The 19709-nt window shown below is 45.2% G+C and overlaps 1 protein-coding gene across 1 annotated transcript; it reads right to left on the bottom strand.

The window, feature by feature from the left end:
- Positions 1 to 8067: 8067 nt before the first annotated feature.
- Positions 8068 to 19430, bottom strand: NELFB (negative elongation factor complex member B). The gene is made up of 13 exons (XM_066980530.1): positions 19264 to 19430; positions 18855 to 19018; positions 18557 to 18656; positions 17566 to 17796; positions 15884 to 16069; positions 14449 to 14561; positions 13648 to 13750; positions 12727 to 12822; positions 11876 to 12018; positions 10796 to 10902; positions 9710 to 9851; positions 8775 to 8883; positions 8068 to 8517 (listed from the first exon to the last, which is right to left on the bottom strand). The coding sequence occupies exons 1-13, from the start codon at positions 19363 to 19365 to the stop codon at positions 8380 to 8382; spliced, it is 1734 nt and encodes a 577-aa protein (XP_066836631.1). The 5' UTR covers positions 19366 to 19430; the 3' UTR covers positions 8068 to 8379.
- Positions 19431 to 19709: the final 279 nt, after the last annotated feature.

Below are 19709 nucleotides of genomic sequence, written 5' to 3' on the forward strand. Positions count from 1 at the left end.
ACCTTCCACAGCACTAATCAAAGGCAAAGAATCTGCTCTGAGACAGATTTCTTCTGAGGATTTTTAATTGCTCCTACCTATACATGTGCTTGAAAAATGGGAATACAAAACTTGTGTTCTTAGTCACCAGATTGCTTTGTATGCTAATGACTCATCACCAGGATTTTAATCAACATTTCATCACTTTCTAATTCTGTTAACCCTGATCAGCCAACAGAGCTTTGGCACAGCAACTTGATGCTACAGGAAAGAAAAACAAAACAAAACACAAAACTCCGAAATAATTGCCTCCTGGGTTCTGGACTTTTTTCTCTGACAACACCACGGGAACCAGAAAGCGATTCGTTTGACTCAGGCTGCATATATGGTTACAGGCATTTTCTTACTTACTCCCTTACCACAGAGCTGACATCCACAGCACGTGGAGAACAAGAAAGACACCGCTGCTCACTTCTGGGCAGCTGCTTTTAACGCAAGCAGGTGCAGGTGCTGTGGTCTAATGCTGCTGCTTTTCCTCTTCAAGCACTGATCAGGAGAAGCAGCAACACAGCTCCTCTCTGAGTAGCTGTTTATAGGCCCAGGTAAGACACCTTTGCCCATTGTGCAATTGTTTTGCAAGAAAAGGAAGCTGGTTTTGCTGCATCCAGCTGCTTCGTGTCCTTCTCACCAACCCCCCCCTGCAGGTCCAGCAGGCCAAAGCCTGCCCACACAGATTCACAGATTGTTTCGTTGCTTTCTGTGCAGTTATTCTTCAAGTTGGACTGACCTCATTATCTTTAAGAAGGTCTCTAAAAGCCAATGGGCACTCCTCTCTTCACTCTTGGTCCTTCTTGCATGCTGGAAGCTGGCATTAGCCAGGTTTAAAAGCTGATTCCCCTAGGAAGTAAGGAACTTCCCAACCCAACAAGAATCTTTCTAGGTGCTGACTTACAAACCCAGCACAGAAGTAAAGGCAGTTTTTAATAGAGCTTGCAGTAAAGAATTAGAAGAGGCAAATACCAGCTGCTTACACCCTTGTCAGCACCCTGAGCTGGGGCTGGGACATGAGCCCCCCACCCAGCCAAGCAACACACAGCAGAACCCCCCCCCCCCGCTGCCCTGGCAGACAGACATGATGTGTCCCTCGGGAACGTCTCCGAAGGAAAGGGGGAAAGCTTCTGCCCTCGCCTAGATGGGAAAGATCCTTGCCATTTACACCACATTGTTTGCTGGGATCACATAAGGGAGAGAATGGTGCTGAAGGCAACGGACAGAAGACAAGGTAGTGAGTGCCAGGTGCCCCGGGGCAAGAGGCAGAGAGGAGAGGAACTGGAGAAGCAGTGAATGCAGGGTGGTAAGACTGGAGCACCCACAGAGCTGAAACCCTGCCCAAGGTATCCTCAACACCGTGACCTGTACTTGGGAGGAGCTGCCCTTGATCCCTGCCTTACACCCACCTGGAGCTCCAGGAAGCTGACTTGCCCCTTGTTTGTGCCACCGAGCCTGGCTCTGGAGGAGGGAGGGTGCTGGCAAGGATGCCCAGAACTCGTTTGTGGGCTCCAAGCCAGGGCAACGGAGCTTGGATGAGTCCACGAGCCCTGCAGGGATCAGCCCTTATTAATAGTGTGGCCTGATGAGATACAAAGCAAGCTGGAGAGCAGACACCTCTTCTGGGCACAGTAGGATCTAACAGAGCTGTGAAGACAACTTTGTGGAAATACTCACTCCTCCTGAAAAGCTGCTCCACTGAGATGTCTCTCCAGAGAGACAGCTTATTAATAATGGCATTTCTATTCCATAGCTTTTTACCACTGTATAAAAGAAAACATAAAGCAGCACGTGTACCATCTGTCAAAACTGCAAGAAAGGCCAGAAACTGCCCAAGTCACCCTGCATCGTTCAGTCTCCTCCCTGCTGACAGAAGAGCTCCAGAAGGCGCAGGCTGCAGCACGGCTCCTGCCCCACGCAGCCAGTACTGCTGCTGGTTACCTCTCGCCACCACTTCCCTTGGACCAAGACAACCCCAGCGTAAGGGGATCTAAAATAGCATTTAGAGCATCCAGAAGTACCTGTTTATACACCTACAGGTAACATCTTTGTCGTTCTCCATCCTGAAATGGCTGAATTATTCTGAAAAAGGAATTAACAAGATTTTTCATCTCTTCATTTTCTGGACTAGATGCTTTTCCAAAATATAAGCAAGACCTCCATCGCCAGGGAAGCTGGATAAGGGGATCCTCGCTTACAGTGGAGGTCTCCCACTTACCAGAACTAAGCTGTAGGTGACTGCGATGCCTAAACTATGTAGCAGCTCCCCCAGAAGAGTATCTTGGGGAGGGATAATTCAGTTTTCTGTTGTGTGACATCTGCTCCAGACTTTGTGACACTCCTTTTAAATGCCCAGCTTCCTTCCGGCCATCTGCATCGCAACCCATTGTTCCTGACCACTTTTCAAACAGCTCCCTGCCCACAGCAGTAAGGGGGAACAGGGTGTTCTGCCAACAAGCAGATGCTCGGGAGCATTCAGACATGTGAAGATGCACAACAATGCCTTCAAATTGCTGGGTCCCCACCTCTTTTTATCCTTGAAGTTACAGATTGGTGGAGCCCACCCTTACAACGGTCCCAGCTGTGAATTTTGTGGGATTATGTGGGAAATACTGTCAACGGGTTGGAAATCCAAAGCCGGCAATCAGCGCTCTCTAGGAGGTTGATTTCATAACTGTTCTTTTCCACCAATTTAGGTTTAATCCGGAGAAGTGCAGGAATTACAGCTGTCAGGATCCAGCCCTTTTTGAACAATAAGCTTCCTTCTATGGGAGGAAATTGGTGCAACGGGGTTTCTTGTTGCACCCCTAATGACTCTATTGAGACACTGTGGCCGTAGCATAACTGGAGGTTCTTCTAGAGAAAAAGGCTCCTGAGTACTCTGTCACAACAGTAACCATCCCGTCTGTCAAGCTCACCCCTTTCCTTGCTGTCCTTCCACTGCTTCTGCGCAAAGGAGGTGTGAGAGTGGCTCCTGTCTAAATTTTAGAGCTAAAGGCACTGGGTGGACACACATGGTCCCTCATCAAAAGGTCAAGGTTTAAGTCCCTGAAATGGATGGATCTCAGTGGAAAATCAGGAGCTTTAACAGTGAGGACATACTAGAATAACGTGCTCAGGTTCTTCCTGAGCCCAGCAGGACTTTGGTAGATGCTGCCAAGGCACTGAAACAGCATCAGCAAGAACCACGTTTTCCTCCTAACTGCCAGGTCTGCAAACTAGTGTTGGTGAGGCATCTGCCAAGCGAAGGACAAGCCCTTCCCCAAAAGGGAGCAGTAAATCAGAGATATTACCCCAGCCCCAGGGAGCTCCAGGGAAGCAGGGCACCAGAAGGAGGTGAAGGCAAGGTGAAGGCACATGCAGAAGCAGGGGTACGGGTCCAGCCTAACATCAGGTGCTGCAGGCTGCTCAGGGCAAAGTCAGTAGGAGAAGGCCAGCAAAGGACCACGCTCCTTGTGCCAAATAAGAAAACCACCACAGGAGTTGACACCACCCAAAGACTTGCTGAGAAGGGGAAATTCAGCAACAAACTCACTGAACTGCAGACAAAGCCAAGATGAGCAGGACCGCCTACCAGCACAGAGCACCCAGGATCTGACCTCGTACCCAGATTTGACCTCCTACCCTTCCCTGCTGTGACCTTCCACTCCCACCAAAGGGGCGCATCAAGCCTTGGTACCTCCGGTGCAGTTTTGCACTTCTCCATGGCACAAACCTCATCAGGCTGAGAAAATGCACGTAAAGATGCATATATCTGCTTCAACAACACACACCCCAGCAGCCAATCTTGGAAATCATAGCAAGAACAATTTGGTGGCTTTCCAAGCACTTCAGCAGTACAGAGAGAGATCCGGAGGGCTCTGTGCTGTCTGGGGCTGACAACCTCTGCTCCTTCCCAGGGAACTGCTCGGGACCTCTATTCATTGTCTGTTGACCCAGGGACCTCTGTTCATTGTCTGGTGATGCACCGGTACAGCAGAGGAGGTAGCGAAGAACACATCATGTGAAAACACAACAGATGCTTCCCTGTGGTTCTGTGGCTGCTGAAATTATTAAGACCAGAAAACCTGATTACTTGGGTTTTGAAGCTTTAAATGCTTGAGAAAGGGAATGCTGCGATGTTTGTACGTCGGTAACACTTACCAGGCTCACTTTGGTGAATTTTCATACCTGTTCCCCAAAGTGACACTGGTGAGGACCGTGCTGGGGCAGTGTTTGGGGTGGCACAGAGCCTCCCCTGCAGGAACCTCCCTGCCACTGTAGAGTCCTGATGGGACAGAGCAGAGGACCAGTCACTTGTAAGCCTGATGCCCAGCTCCTTGCTTTGTCCCAAAATTGAGCTTTACCTGAGGCAGCACAGTGGGCTGAGGCATGAAATTAGAACAAGAGGAGATTGCTGTTTGCTAGAGCGTTACAGGTAAGAGACATGACGAGACCAAGTCACGTAGCTCAGTTTAAGGCAGGGGAGATGACGATGGTAGAGCATCATTTTCCCTGTGAAGGGCCATACACCAAGGGCTGGCCAGCCTTGAAAGATGAAGGCTGGTCCCTGGCAAGTGCTGACAGCTGTCCAGGTGCGAGGAACCGGCTGCTCCACTAGCAAGGCAGAACTGCCTCACGTAAGGAGCAGCGAGGAAGCTGGCAGCAGGAGCCTCCTCATCCACGCCATCCTCACCTGCTGGCCGACCTGTGTCCTGAGCTAGACATCCAGGGACCTCAAGGGGGAAGTTCAGGACAGCCCGAGCTTCCCCTCTGCAAGAACAGGCCCCATGTGCACTACACAAGCAGGCCAACATCTTCTAACTCAGTTCTTCAAAGTTAAACCTATGGCAGGTTTCCTTTTTACTTTTATATAGAGAGGTGGCCAGGAATCACCTAAAAACCTCAGTTCGGACAAAACAGAGGAGACCCTCAGCAGCTGATGGGTACCCAGGGGGGGGTCTTCACAGTCCTTCTGTTCAAGTAGATTTGTTCTGTCTCCTTAGAGCTTGGGTCCACAAAGAGCTTTCCTGCATCAAGTCAGTATGTCACAGGAAGGTATATAGTAACCATCTTTTCCACTAATTTTGTATAAAGTAGACCCAGTTCTTCTGCCAGTGGAGGCCTCAGTAACTGAATTTCAGAGCTGCTTTTATCAACTGCAATATTGCAGTTACAGTGCTCTATCAACCTGCTAATGTAGCTCAATCCAAATGACTTGTTTCACAGCTCAACATAAAATTTCAGTTAAATGTTAACCATCCAAAAAGCCTGAAGAACCTCTCTGGGCTATTAGTTACTATGATCTCCCTGGAAAAGCACACAGAGAGGACCAGATTGCTCAAGCTAATTAGAATTCATTGCAAAAATTCATTCCCCAGTCAGGCGCAGCAGGTTTGGAGAGAATGCACTATTTTTCCGTACCGCAGGTATCGCATCCCCGTCGTAAAGACAAACTGTAACATGAGTGCAAACAGGGAGCAGCTCCAGCTCCCTGCTCCATGCCAAGCTGGGAGGGATTTCGGGCGGCAGGGAAGGGCAGTCGGTGGCGCGCTGCCCTCCAGCGAGCATCCGCAGCACTGCACGCTGCTTGCAACCTCGCTGCATCTCCGCATCAATTGCAAAGGGCTACTTGAAGAGGGAAAAAGAAAATACAATTCCCATTAACAGCCCAGTGGTACTGCACCTGGCAGTGTGCCGCTGGGCAATCTGACACAAAAGCATCAGTCTGTTTAATTTCTGGAGCAAAACTATCTTCACCTCAAAGAACGGTAACAGACTTCGATGCTCACTTCTGAAAATATTTTCTGAAAATTGTTTCCTCTAACTTATCACATCTTTTTGCAAGAAAGCTGGCCAAGAGAGCACGGACTGGCAGCCATTCCAATTCTCCCCTGCCCCAGATTTTCCCTCCTCAGCTGAAGCAACAACCTGCAGAGTTTGGGCTCTGGGCTTCAATGTCTTTGCACCATCTGAAAAAACAGGGGAAAAAAAAAATCAGCACTGTGGATACGGGCTAAAACACAAGAGGCCTTTCTGCCTAGCAGTAAGTAGCACAGTCAGACTGGATTAAAAGAAGTTCATGCTTCAGGAGCAGAGCAAGTCAGCCTGCTGTACATGGGAAGCCTTTAGTGACAGAAAGAATCCCTAACACAAACCTAAAAGAAACTCAGAGCCTGAACAGAACATGGACTTGAGAAGGTTCATTGCGAAAGGTTCACCAGCAGTGTGGGATGTTGCTTTGTGTAAGTTACATGACAGTTTAAACGGTTTAAAAACAAAGCTTTGCAAGAAAGGATTGATTGTAATAACCAGTTCCTGTTTCCAGCAAGTTCGATGCCAAGAACTGCCGAGAGTCTGCCAAAAGCAATACTGACCCCAGGAGTCAGAGTGGAGACGAGGTGCACAAAGGCAGCTTGGACTAGAGGGCAGCACCCTTGTCTGTACACAAACCCAACCTGCCTTCCCAGTTTTCCCATGAGATACAGGCAAGTCCCTGCATAAATGGAAAAACAAGGAGGCACGGAGGCAATAAAGAGAGATGGTGCTCACTTTCCTCATGCAGAACCCAATCTCAGGAGAAAGAAAGTGACACAAAGAGGGAGTCGGCAGCTTTGGGGAGGGATTTCCATCTCTGCTTAATGAGCACCTTTTTGGTTTTTTTGTACACAGCTTCAGGAAATGGAGAAGTCTCATGAATATGACTTGGCATTGGGAGTGCTCAAGTTCCAAGAAAAAAAAAAGGGTGATGGGAAAATAAAAGGGCAAGAAAGTAACTGGGCACAGCCAGCATGGGTGGGCTCCGAGGGTTAATTGTGCCTGACAAACCTGACAACCTTCTAAGAAGGGATACCTGGCTTGGTAGACGAGGGGAGAGCAGCAGAGTTTACCTTGACCTTAAAGGGCTTTGGACACAACCGTCTGAAGAACACATACAGTCAAATCCCTTTGCTGTGGTGCAGATTGCCACGTGGAAAACTGGCAAGACACCAGGTCCAGAGGGTTGTGACCAACAGCACAAAGTCCAACTGGCAGCCAGTTACACGTAACATTCCTCAGGGGTCAGTAATAGGGCTAATATTATTTAATGCCTCTATTTGTAACCTAAAGACAGAACACACCCTCAGCAAGTTTGCAAATGGTATCAAGTTGTGAGAATGGCTGACGCACTGGGCAGAGCTCCTGTTCAGAGGGAACTCAACAGGCTGGAGAAATGGCCTGACAGAAACCTTAAGAAATTAAGAGGTAAATACAAAGTCCTGCTCCTGAGCAACGTCATCTAGGTAGGCACTAGTCTGAGGGTGAACCAAAGACCCTCAGAGGTGCCTTCAATACCTGAGTTATTCTGCAATTCGGAACAATTCATACAGACAGCTTCCTGCTTAGAGGACTGGTGAGATTCTTTTCAGATATATTGTACCTGCTGAAATCAATGCAAAGTCACTTGTAAACTCACACAGCTTATTCTTTTCCCATGCTCACCTTCCTGCACACTCTGCCTGACATTTACACTGAGGCAGCAGTAAAAGCAGAACAGGAATTAACAGTATCAGTACAGACAGCAACACAGATAAGCCATGAAGACACAGGCTATTTTTTCAGTTAGAATGTCACTCAAAACCTACACTCAAACCCCACTGCCATTTGGGAACATAGTAGTTCTGGTTTTACCTCACTGGCTCCAAGATTCACTCAAAGCTACTCCTCTGAAGAAAAGTGGGGAGAAAAGGCAAGCAAGAGCCAGACTCAATTTCTGGCCTTCTTCATAAGATGGCTGCTCGTTGCTTCTTGGTCTACTGACAGTGGTAGACATCTCTGAGTAACGCAGCATGTCTTACCACGTAGCGAAGAGCTAGAACCTCAAACAGGAAATCCTATCAGTGGAGCTTATTTCCTCTGACATTTCCATCTGCTGAGCATCTGATCTAAAGACCCAGAGGAGCACACTAACAGCCAGGGAAAAAGTCTTGCTTAGCCTTCAGGAGCTCACACTATCTGCTCAACCCTAAGTTAGACACTCATTTATCAGTTCTTGAAATAGAGTTTAAGAATACAAGATGCAAAGCTTAAAAATACGCCTTTTGTTTTTGAAAAAAAAAAATTGTACAGTCGGTTTTAAGTGATCTACAAGAAGACACTCAGCTATCTTTATGAAAAGTAAACCTCTGCAATGCACTGCATACAGAGTTTTCTAACCAGCAAGGGCCAGTGAGTTGGGTAAACTGCAGTGTTTCCTGAAAGAGCTTCAGTGGCTTTTTTTTGTTTGTTTCCACCCTGTAGGCAGAGACACTTGACAAGGCAGTACAGTGCCTTCACGCTGCTGAGCACTAGGTTAGTTTTTCTCATGTCTCACTCTTGCACTACAAACATAGCTCAGCGTGAGGCTGGTGTGGGCACAGTGGGCAAGGGCAGTTCCATGGAGGGAGTCTCAGTCACTTCGGCTGGACTAGGCTTGCGAAGCTCCAGTTTCTCACTGAGTTGGTTATAAAGCTCCTTCACAGCTTCCCCACTCTGCAGAAAGAGATTTAGAGAAGGGGAAAAACAGGAGAGTCAGACTTCATTCTTGCTACTACTAGCTACAGCACTAAATATGCAATTACCCTCAATGTTTTAACACAAACCAACACAGAAAGAGGAAGTTACAAGGTAATTAAGACAACTTGGAAAGCTGCTATCTGAGCAGAGCACGCGTTCCATTAAGCAACGTCTGGAAAGGCAGCTGCTTTCATTTGCAATTAATTTTCCCTTTCTCATGTTTCCCTTCTTACCTGTTTGGTGGGTTCCAAAGCCTTCTGGAGAGACTCTAATTTGGCAGGCGCCACTTTGTGATGCAGATGAAGCAGCAGTCTCAGCACATGTCTATGTACATTGTCCTTTCTGCAAAAAGCAATTTTAAAGCAGAGTAGCTGATATAAACAATCACAGTTTCAAAGAATGAGAAGCCTATAGCAACACTACCAGAAGAATACCTAACACAGCCACAGACTGCCAGCTTTGTTGTAATCTCCCCAAATAACTGAGAATTGCCTGCATGCCAAAGTGCTATCCCTGCCTTAGACTTCCAAGCAATTCATGTAATTAATTCAACAAGGGTGGACCAACTGTAGCAACCATGGGGGAAATAGAGGTGGATTTTAAGCACAGACTACAGCACAGGGCAGATATTTTTGTCTCTCAGCTGCACCGAATAGGCCACGTGCACATACAGGGGGACGTTTGGCCCTCAGTGCATGCGGAGGAAATGGCGGTGGCAGCAGCAGCACCGAATACTGCCGTGCCTGAACAGCAGCTCTAGTCACATCTGGGGAAGCCTCCCAGATCTGGCCACCAGCTGAACCACACTGACTTAAAAGAACTAACAAACAGGTTTGCTGTGTGCCGCTGATACTGGAAAGAGCTGCAGTTAGTGCGTCAAAGTCACAGCTATCACAAAACACGAAGGATATTATCTTTTGCAACTCCAACTTGAGAACAATGAATTACATTTTAGGCAATAATTTACAATTAACAACTAACAATTTTTTTTTATTATTTTTTATTTTTTTAAACAAAACATAAGCCTTTCCTAAAAGAAAAACAGAAAACAGTATCAGGCTGATTTCAATTATGCATGAATAATTTGCTGAAATATTAAACAACAGTTCAGAGAAGTACAGGCTCTCTCAGCTATCTCGTAAACACATCTGAGGAAAATCAGATTTACCTTGAGCAAGCAGTGAGAAAGAAGCCATCAAAGAGACTGGTGCAGAACTCCTCGAGTGCAAATTCATCACCCAGCAGTGTGAGGTTACCAGTGAGCAGATGCAGAAATATGTCACTGAAGGCCAGGTCACTGAATGTCTCAACTGTACAACACGAAAAAAGAGACTGAGACTCGCAAGGATGTGCCAAACCTTGACTACATAAGCAGATGTTCTTGTTGAGAACTTTGCAAAAACTTTTCCTTATTGGCTTTTACAACAGGTAGTCCAGGAAGGTGGCTATGACCATCCATCCACATAAGGAGCAGAGGTCTGAGAAACGTATGCAGAAAACTCGTGATATCATCAAGACTGAGGTCAAACAGAGCAGCTTGCTGCTGCCAAAATCACAGGGTCCCTCTGCTATACTTCTCCGTAGTCCTCTGCTTACAGCCACATCCACCTCCCTGCACTTCTCAGACCTCGAAGTGAATAGATGCAAATCACTTACCAGTGGAAAAAGTCGCCCATGTAAACGAGCTGGTAGTTAAGCAAAGGGTCCAAAGAACACCAGTGAGGGAGAGAGTGGGAAGTGAGCCCCCCATTATTGGGAGCAGCAATTCCTAAGATTGCTTCAGAGCTCTCATGCAACTTAACCCGGAGAAGTCAGGTAAGTCAGAGAAGAATTTAGGGCTGTGTTCAGCCCTGTTTTGTTACAGGTTTTTTCACCACACAAAGCCAAGTCCCAAGAATTTCTGGTCATATGCAGTTACTGTGAGCAGCAGCAGAATTAAGCCACCTGCTTTTTATCTTTCATTCATTCCAAATAGCTCTCAGCTAATCCCATTGTTAATACAGCCTTTGATGTATGGAACTACTGACTTTCAGCCACTACTCCTAAATTCTTGGATCAGGAGAAAAGTATCCTAATTGCAGACAAAAACAACCATGTCATTCTGCAGGGCTTTACAATTAAGTTACCAGAAGAGCCAAAAGCTGAACATACGTCTTTGTCTCTGAAACCAGTTTCATTTCAGATTGTTACTTGCCTCCTGGGTCTCCAACACAAGGCAAACAGCTACAGAATAGAAGACAAGACCAAAACGCACCTAGTGCTGGCAGAAGCCTGAGGAAAGCATTCTTGTTCCTCTGTTTAGTGATGTGAAGGATGTAGTATAGCCCAATCTCACAAGCTATTCTGTTGTCCTGCAAGAATCTGTCACAAGAGAAGCAAAGATTCTTAATCAATAAAACATTTTTTTTCTTTAAGAGAGTTTAGAACAGTGATGGACAGGAATCAAGCAGTTACAGGAATGACTAACCGCAAACCGACTGAAAGCAGCTGCTCACTGACTGAGCAGATAGATGATCATCACTAAGTCCACTGGCATGGTCCAGAAAAATTTACTGTTCAGCCAGCATTGCATTGCCTTACAATCAAACAATTGGATTTGATCGTGCACTTTTTAAATAGTATTAATGATAAGTGATCATCCAAAATGGATTTTAAAAGAAGTCCTAGTATTCAAAAATGATACAAAGCACAAGAGTGTTTTGTTTTAAAGTTTCCCAAAGGTCAAATATCAGCACTGTCATAGAGCAATTTTAAGTACAAGTACTCGGATGTAGTACTCTATGTTCTAGCATACAAACAAGAATTGTGCTGGAAATTAGTGCAACATCTGAATATGACAGAGCACAATGAGGATTTTTAATTATCTCTTTGAAGCCCCCAGAGTGACAGGTTGTCTACAGAGAGTGTCTGTGTAACAAAAATGCAGAACTTATGATTTACAATAGCACTCTCCAGATGGCAAGCATGGGCACTTTTCCAGCTGCACCCAGATGAAATTGTATCACTCAAATACTCATCATTCACTGCTTGGGAAGTTACAATCAGCGCATTTGAAAGGAGTAATACCAAGTACTTTCGTATTCACCCTGCTGAAAAAATGGTCATAGCAAGAAGTGGTATTTTATGTAGATGTATTTTATTTGAGGAATTGTGGTGCAAACCTGTTCTGCAGGAGGTAAAGTTCAAGCTTGATTAACCAGGACTAAATCTTACCCAAAAAAGTCTTCATTTTACCACATGCAGTATTTTCTCCTGTCAGTGTTGCTTGGCTCCTTGATGGTTTGCTTTATCAACAAGACTAATACGTAAAAGTTTTGTAAGGCAGATTACGTACTTGGTGAAAGCTTCTGGAATGGTGCTGGGGTAGGGAATTGGCCCCTTCTCCTCCGAGGGCAGTTTCTGATCTACATTGAACGTGTGGTCATCCACCACAAAAGACATCAGCATAGGCAAGAACTTAGTGATCAGCTCAACTTCCTTGGAGGGATTGAAGAGAGGGGAAAGAACAATGTTTTCATCAATCAGTTCATGCCACCTAATAGTCCGACAGCATTGTAACATATTAAGGCAACATCAATAGCCCCACCCTACACCTAGGAAAGCAAGCTTTCAGACATCCAGTTCCCTTCGAACTTCTTGAAAAATTCACTTCCACATGATCTACTGGTAATGAGGAAAGCTGTATTTCACCTAACCTGCGGAGAGAATTTGAGCACAGCTATTTCTCTGGACAATTACGTAGCTTCTCTTCCAAGAGACCTTTTCCAATCTGCAAGTACTGCATGTTAAGGACGCTACCATCACTTTTTCAGATATTACAGATCATTTTCTTCATTGCCTTAACTGACAGGGATCAATGTGTAACTAGAGTAGCAATAGAAAGTTTATGTGCATCTTCTCTCCACACAAGGCAGACAACCCGTGTTCTATCAGATACACGGAATGGAAGGCTACAGAATTTAATAGCAGAGCAGTTCAATTTAGAAACAGTAAAGGCCAGACATCCATGTAAATGAGGAAGCAGGTAAACGGAGCTTACAGCGTGTCCATTTGAGCTGCTGCTCTGTGACCCCTTGCATGCCTTTTGCTAAATCACTGATGAGGGGAATGCAGGAAGCTGACTTGAAGATTAAATCAGGGACTCATAACGCAAATCAAATAAGAATCAAATCTAAAGAAGCTCACCATTTTTGGTTCCTTGAAGACTTGACTGTCAATCATGTCCCAGGCCCCCTGTCCCAAAGACAGCATCCTAAGGAGCAGTAGTAGATCTGGACTTTCCTCGATTTTTAAGGAGTGGGGAAAAAAAAACAGATAGTTTGATATTCCACAATTTGCACTTACAGATATTTCTTTGGAAGCAGTGGTTTACAGTCAAAGCACTCCTGGACTAACAGTCTTCTCAAATATTGCTACAGGCATTCAGTTCTCAAATTTAATCAATAGCTGATTCCTCAAATGGGAATCAAACCGCCACAAGAACAACAGGCACACCTGAGAGCTGTTTTTTGTAACATTTTATAATGTGCCAAGAAGTATGCAGCCAGTGTGATCAGGACACTGCTTTTAAATGTGTCCAGCCAAATTAGCATACTGAAATACAATGTGACAGGATGAATCAAGTCATTTCAGCAGAAGTAAGAAATGGGAAGAGCAAGAGTTTTTCATTTATATTGTGCCCTAAAACCAAAACAATTTTCAGTCAAACTGCCATGAAGAAGTTATTTCATCCAACAACAAAATTTAACGACTCCAGGATAAAAACAGCAAATGCCTCACACAGGGAACAAAGGCTGCTGCTGTTAGGTAAAATGATGCAAGGACAAAGCAGGGATGTATGTATATGCATAGCTGTTAGGAAAGAATGAGCCATGCAAAGAATTTGTTGTCGGTTCAGAGCTCCAAAATGCTCATCTCCAAATAGTGCTCCTGCAGAGCTCTAAGGCATGTGCTATAAATGGGAAGCCGGTATTACATTTCTCTTATTTCAATGTGCACACACATTTGAGAACTTAATCATACTTCTTCTGTATTGCCAGTCTTTTGCTGATGAATGCTATTCAATTAAGAGAGATTCACACCAGGTACACGTGCTGTGACACTCACCCTGGGTAACGTGTCCTGCCCAACCAGGTCCTGCAGGTGCCTTATGGTACTCAAGGCTAAGGTGTTAATGGCAAAGGGATCACACAAGATCATTGATAAGTCCCTGAGAGAAGAAGAAAAAATCAAATACATGTCATACATAACAATCACCCCTGCGGCCCAGTTCCACATCCCACCGTAGGACACTAGCTTCTTAAGAAAATGTGTCTCACTGGAGTAAGATGTTTGACCCTGTTCTTGTAACCCTGTGAACTATCACATCTGATATCAAAGCAGTACATGCATTTCTGTACATTTTTTTTAAAAAAGAAATAAACACAAAAAACACATGGAAACTGCTGTTAAAGAGGAGAGACACAAGGCAATTACTGCAACAATATATAAAGGAAAACCTGAATTTCTGTCCCTTATTTCCTACAGGTGTCCCCCCATGAAGCTTATCCTGCCTTTGTAAAAAAGCTGTGAATGTTTCTTCAGATAACATGCTCCTTCATGTCAATGAAAATAATTACTAAAGACCTTTTGTGATGAAATCAAACAGGAGACCTCACCCAGCCCATTACCAGGCCATAAAGGAGACTGCAACAATCACTCAAGGGTAGTAGTAACTTAAGCAGTACAAGCTTTTTCACCAGAACACGTCTGCAGTAATGCTGATGAATTCACGGCATTTGACCAGGCAGAAGAACTACTAGCTGCTACCTATCTTTACGGAAGAATTAACACCGAAAATACAAGCTAGATGTTGTGACTGCTGGGAACCTATTTTCAGTTTCTCAATAAACAGCCTAAGTAGCTTACCCCAAAACTTGTTCTTGTCCCTTCTTCACTCCATCCAAAAATCCTTGCAATTCCCGAGCTCTCTTGTTGTCCACAAACTTCTCCCGAATGCAGGCATCAAGGCACCAGGTGAACTGTTCAAAAAAAAAACAAGAAGAAAGCTTAACAACAATGACAGAGGTCATTAAACTGGCAATAGAAAACACAACATCGGAGAAAACAGGCTTGGAATGACCTCCAAATCTCTGGAGTTAATAAGCTTTGTTAATACACTTGGGTATGGTAGCAAGCTGATCACAAATACAGAGGAGGTCAAACGTACAAACATCCCAAGAAGAGGTCAGAGATACCGATGTAAGTTAAACTGTTGTCACTTTCTCCCCTCCTAAGACAGGCATTCCCTGGCAATTGAGGCTCACACTGAAGCTGTATCAATTAGCAGCAATAACGTGGGATATTTTAGCCATGGCACTACAACTCGCACCTTGTAAGAAGGGGTTACCTTCTGGAGCTGTCTCTGCTTTCATATCAAATGGAAAAGACAGTTGAATAAGACATTTTATCTGGCCTAAAACTGTTGGTTTTTTTTCCCCTTTACGAAAACAACACACATTTTTCTCAACATTTCAGCTGTCAAGACAGAAAAAACTTGCTCAATTTTCTGAGCTGTTTTCATCGTGGTTTACTTTCCTCACACCAGTCACTGCATTATATGGTGGCAAAATGCAGTCACCTGAAAACAATCCGTAATTTGAACAAGAATTGCCCTTTTCTATTCGGTCACTGTCTGTATACTGATTTTGAGACTCTTGATCTGAAGAGGTTAAAGAGCATGCGGCAATATTGATCATCACTCGAGGACATACTGCCTATAAGCAGAATACACATAAAACTTGGCAGTATTACTTTGAAAAAAAAGTCTTCTTGTAGATCAGAATGATGCCGACCATGGACAAAGGACCAGTAACAAAATCCTGATGTGACAGTAACACCAGGCCCACCACGCCCCAGTATTCTAATAGTTTTTATAATTCGGGATCCCAAGTATTTAATGTTACACACACAGTTTACTGACAGATGGAGTGTATCACACCAGCACAACAGGAAGGAAAGCAAGCTTTGATTAAGAACCTGGGGCTAGCTAATGTTTTCGCTTATTTTTTGCAGCATCTACATAGGTCAGATTAGATGCTATTTTTAACGCTCCACAAGTATCATAAATTTGAATGATTTATGGGTTATGAAATGAAAGCAAGCTGCCGGTTAACCAAGATGAAATTTTCACCTGAAGTTCCAAGGACTATAAGATGACTTTTGGATTCAAGGCCTGAACTCTCTTCACAGAGAGGACTCATCTTCTCTGGTCTGAAGTCCTGCAGGGCAGCAGGTATGCACAGGAGTGGGCGAAACAGAAAATTCTCCAGTAATACTCCCATCTGTCCCACATGATTAATACCTTATGACAGGGGTCAACGGTGCAGATTTCACTGATTTCCAGGTCATGCAGCGACATCAGGAGCTCTGCCCGTAGAGTGCAGTAATGAACATTCCTTGTCCGAAGGAACAAGGTTCTCAGAAACTGCAACACCATATCGTAGAGCTTCACGTTCTTCCCAATCATCTGAGTCAGCTTCTGAACCACCTAAACCCAAAGGGGAAAAATGTGCACTCAGTACCAGGAAATACCATGACCACAACACACACGCAAAATGTAAGTTATTTCTCCTAAGTGATTTATCAAATCTGAAACATCTGCATTGACCTGAGCTCCTTAAAAGCAATTATTTCAAACCAGGATTTGACAAAGTGCTTCTTTAAGAGATGCTCAGCAAATCTTTCACAGCCATGAGAGAGCCAGGAAGCCAGGCATTTTGAAAACAGGCTCTCTCGGGGGAAAAAAAAAAAAAAAAAAAACAAAACAGCAGCATTTGCAAAGTAAAGGTGCTCAGCTACCTGGTATCAAATAATGTTAACTACAATTACTGTAACATGGAAAGCAACTCAGTTTTCTTTGAAAGACTTGTATTTCTATCTATTTTTAGGCTGTGGACATGAGAGTGAAGGTGAAGTGGTGAAGTCTGCAGTATAAACCTGAAGCCAATCGCACCACAGTACCTGTACTAGAAGTGGGCTTTTGAAAGCAAAACAGATCCAAACCACATCCCCCACAGAACAGACGTGGTACACTCTTTGAAATGAAAGCTTTATACTTCCTTATCACTGGTATTCCTCAGCATTCTCAATAGCAAGGTCCTTACAGAAACTCTGGTATTTCCCTTTTGGAGAAAAAGTCCCCTGAAGTGACGCATTGCTGCTGATCCAATCTAATAGCCTGCTGTTGCCAAAAAGAGAGATCCACTCATAACATCTATGCCACTGTTCCCTGACACATCAAGGATGGCTCACACAGGCAGGCACTTTGCAAAGGGTTTGGTCCCAGATGATCTCTTCTTTGAGCGGATTTAACTCACTGTCTTGGAAACCCACTTACTGGTTTTATTTGCTGAAGATTCTGTAGCACCTACTGAGCTGAATCAGCTCGTGGAAGGGTCTGATATCACCAGAGCCGGAGGGAGGGAGGAAGAGAGGGGAAGAGCACCACCTGCCTCTCCAGCAGCAGTGTTAGATCAGCTCTGCCCCCTCATGTAATTCCATCCAAAGAGCAACTTTTCTGAAGCTTAGGATAGAACTTTCAATGTTCCTTTCCAACTAAGAAATAAAAAAGTTGGTCTCTCTCTGTCCTGCTTGAAAAGGGAAAGGAAAAGGGGAAAAGGAAAAGAAAAAGAAAATTGATTTGATAAGAAAAGCTCTGTCTTCAGAACAGCGGGATATTAAAGCCAAACTGAGCAATACAGAAAAACATTTAAAGTTCATAAACAGCTCAGAACATTAATCAATTACACTGCCTCAAGTAACTATTAAAGTAATTCCTGCTGCTTTGATCAAGATGTGTAAGACGTAATGGAATGTATTTCTTGCAAATACTTTGTCCAGCCAAAGTATTTTGTTGCAAAATACTTTGCAAATTTGCTAGAAAAGTTGGGTGGTTGAAACCAACACCTCACTGTTTGATGAGGTTGACTGAAAGGTGACAAACAACATTCGCAAGCATGTTGTAAGAAGTTTCCTTGTCCTTACCTCTCCCTGACGTCTTGCTTTGGGAGACGGACTGAAGAAATTGTTCAAGACAGAAATTTCGTTGCTGAAGAGAATGTTTTCTTTCTCCAGGATATATTGCTTCAGCAGTGGAGATACCTCATCACCAAACAGAGCCTGGTTATCCTGCCAAATCTGGCGCTTCACCTCCACTGCACATGCTTTATACAAATCCTTATCAGCCATTACCAACTTCAGCTTCTTCTCAGGGACCTATGATCAACAGAGCAGTTACCTAACTGTAGAGAACCTCACCTGGCTGACTGTCCAAGTAATAGGTAACTGACTGCAGGAGACATCTAAAGCACCATCCCAGGCAGTCTGGTAATTTACAAAACAATGCAATTAAACAAAATATCACAGTCTCATCTTTTGCCTTCCCTACTCCAGTAGCAGTAAGCTAGTTCTAAGACACTTAAATTCTTAGACAAGCAGGTTACACATCAAGTTTTTCCTTTTTTCTTTCAAAGAGCACAAAAGACTTTCTTTAAGTCTATGACAGTAAGATTTGGAGTGATGATTCAAAATTCAGTGGCTTATAAAAGTTCTGAAATCCATTACTTTAAGTACAATATGATACTTTTAATAACGCTATTCATGGAGATTTTTGTTTCACAAATCTGAATCTCAATCCTGCCTGCTTCTAAATGCATTCTTCAAGTTTTACTTTCTGCTTGCTATGGATTTTCAGTCAGCTATAGAAAAATTCACATATCAGTGAACTTGACTTCTTTTAGAAAGGTGCACATATTAAATAAAACAGGGCAACTGTCCCACCTGATTTTGAAGTAAAATGCTTTTTGAATTAACATCTCAGTACTGAATGTTAAAAGCCATGAGAATCAAGTAAGTTTTCCAGTCAGTTCCTAACACTTGCAGAGGGTCTGCAGCCAGAGCTTGCAGCCCAGCCCAGCTAAGAGAAGCCGTATAACAGAGATGTAACAGAACAGGCCAACCGGAGCAACAGTTTTACCTTGGGCAAGTGCTTCATGACACACATTACCACGGGCTGTATGGAAGGCATCTTGACCAAGGAAAAGCTTTTCTCCAGGAGATCTTCCAGCTTCTTGTACCTGAAAACACAGAAGAGCAAGATGCTCTACCTACCATTTAACAGCAAAGACCAAAGCGGCTCATCTCAAACGCTGGAATTTGAACCCCTAGAAAAGTCAACTCTCCTTTGCAGAGAGTTTTCTCCTTTTCTCGTTTGTTGTAGCTTTCACGTTTAACTCCCAGCTCACTCCGAACAACCAACAAGCCTACCGACAAACCTTTCCTCAACTTTCCCTTCCAAAGCGATGGCTGAGACCCGCTCCAGCAGCTTCTCCCTCAGCTCGTCGAACACCGACTGGTGGAACTCCAGCCGGGGGGTGCCGTGCAGGTCCAGGAAGGGCAGCGCCGACTGCAGGGAGGGCAGCAGGACTCCATTTTCTGTCTGCCAACACAAACACGGGACAGGGGGCGGTCAGGGAGCGACAGCGAGGACTGCTAAAGCCGTGCTGGTTTTAAAAGAAAGAAAAAAAGGAAAAAAAAAAAAGAAACCAACACACAAAACAAAGCACAGACCCCCCCCCCCCCCCCCGGGTCTTGTCGCCCCCTCCCCACACACAGCCCCGGTCCCCGGGGGGCTCCCGCCGAGGCCCGGTGCAGGCCGGGCGTCTCCATGGCGACCCGCCTCACCTGGAACTGCTCGATGGCCTTGAGCGGCTCCGTGCAGTTGGTCAGCGTCTCCTTCAGGTCCTCGCCGTTGGCCACCCCCAGCTCCTGCAGCCCCGCGTACATGGCGGCCCCGCCGCCCCCCCCCCCGGCCCGCTCCCGCCACGGCCCCGCCGCGGTCCGTCCCGCTGCCGGGTCCCCCAGCGCAGCGCGGCCCGCCGCCCTTCCCCTCCCGCGGAACCCGCTGCGCCGCACCAAAGGTTCCGGGCCGCCTGCGGCCGCCCGGCCGACAGCAGCTTTTCTTCCCCGGCAGCAAGTGGTGAAATCAGGAAACGCGACCAAAAACGGCACGCAGCGGGGAAGAGGCCTTTCCCCGTCCGTCGTTTGGCCGCCGCCAGCGCGAAGTTTCAGGATAGTCGATACAAAGTGGGGATAAAAACCAAACAAGCCTGCTTTCTTACTTCGTCCTC

Source organism: Anser cygnoides, chromosome 20 (assembly GCF_040182565.1).
Source record: "Anser cygnoides isolate HZ-2024a breed goose chromosome 20, Taihu_goose_T2T_genome, whole genome shotgun sequence".
NCBI lineage: Eukaryota > Metazoa > Chordata > Aves > Anseriformes > Anatidae > Anser > Anser cygnoides.

Bases quoted from the DNA above. Each gene is read 5' to 3' on its own strand.
- NELFB (XM_066980530.1), bottom strand. From the start codon at position 19,365: ATGTACGCGGGGCTGCAGGAGCTGGGGGTGGCCAACGGCGAGGACCTG. The intron at 17,797-18,556 runs GTAAAACTGTTG...TGTTGATCATAG, and splicing joins TCATGAAGCACTTGCCCAAG to GTCCCTGAGAAGAAGCTGAA. The intron at 12,019-12,726 runs GTGAGCTTCTTT...AATCCCTCCAAG, and splicing joins TCTTCAAGGAACCAAAAATG to GAAGTTGAGCTGATCACTAA.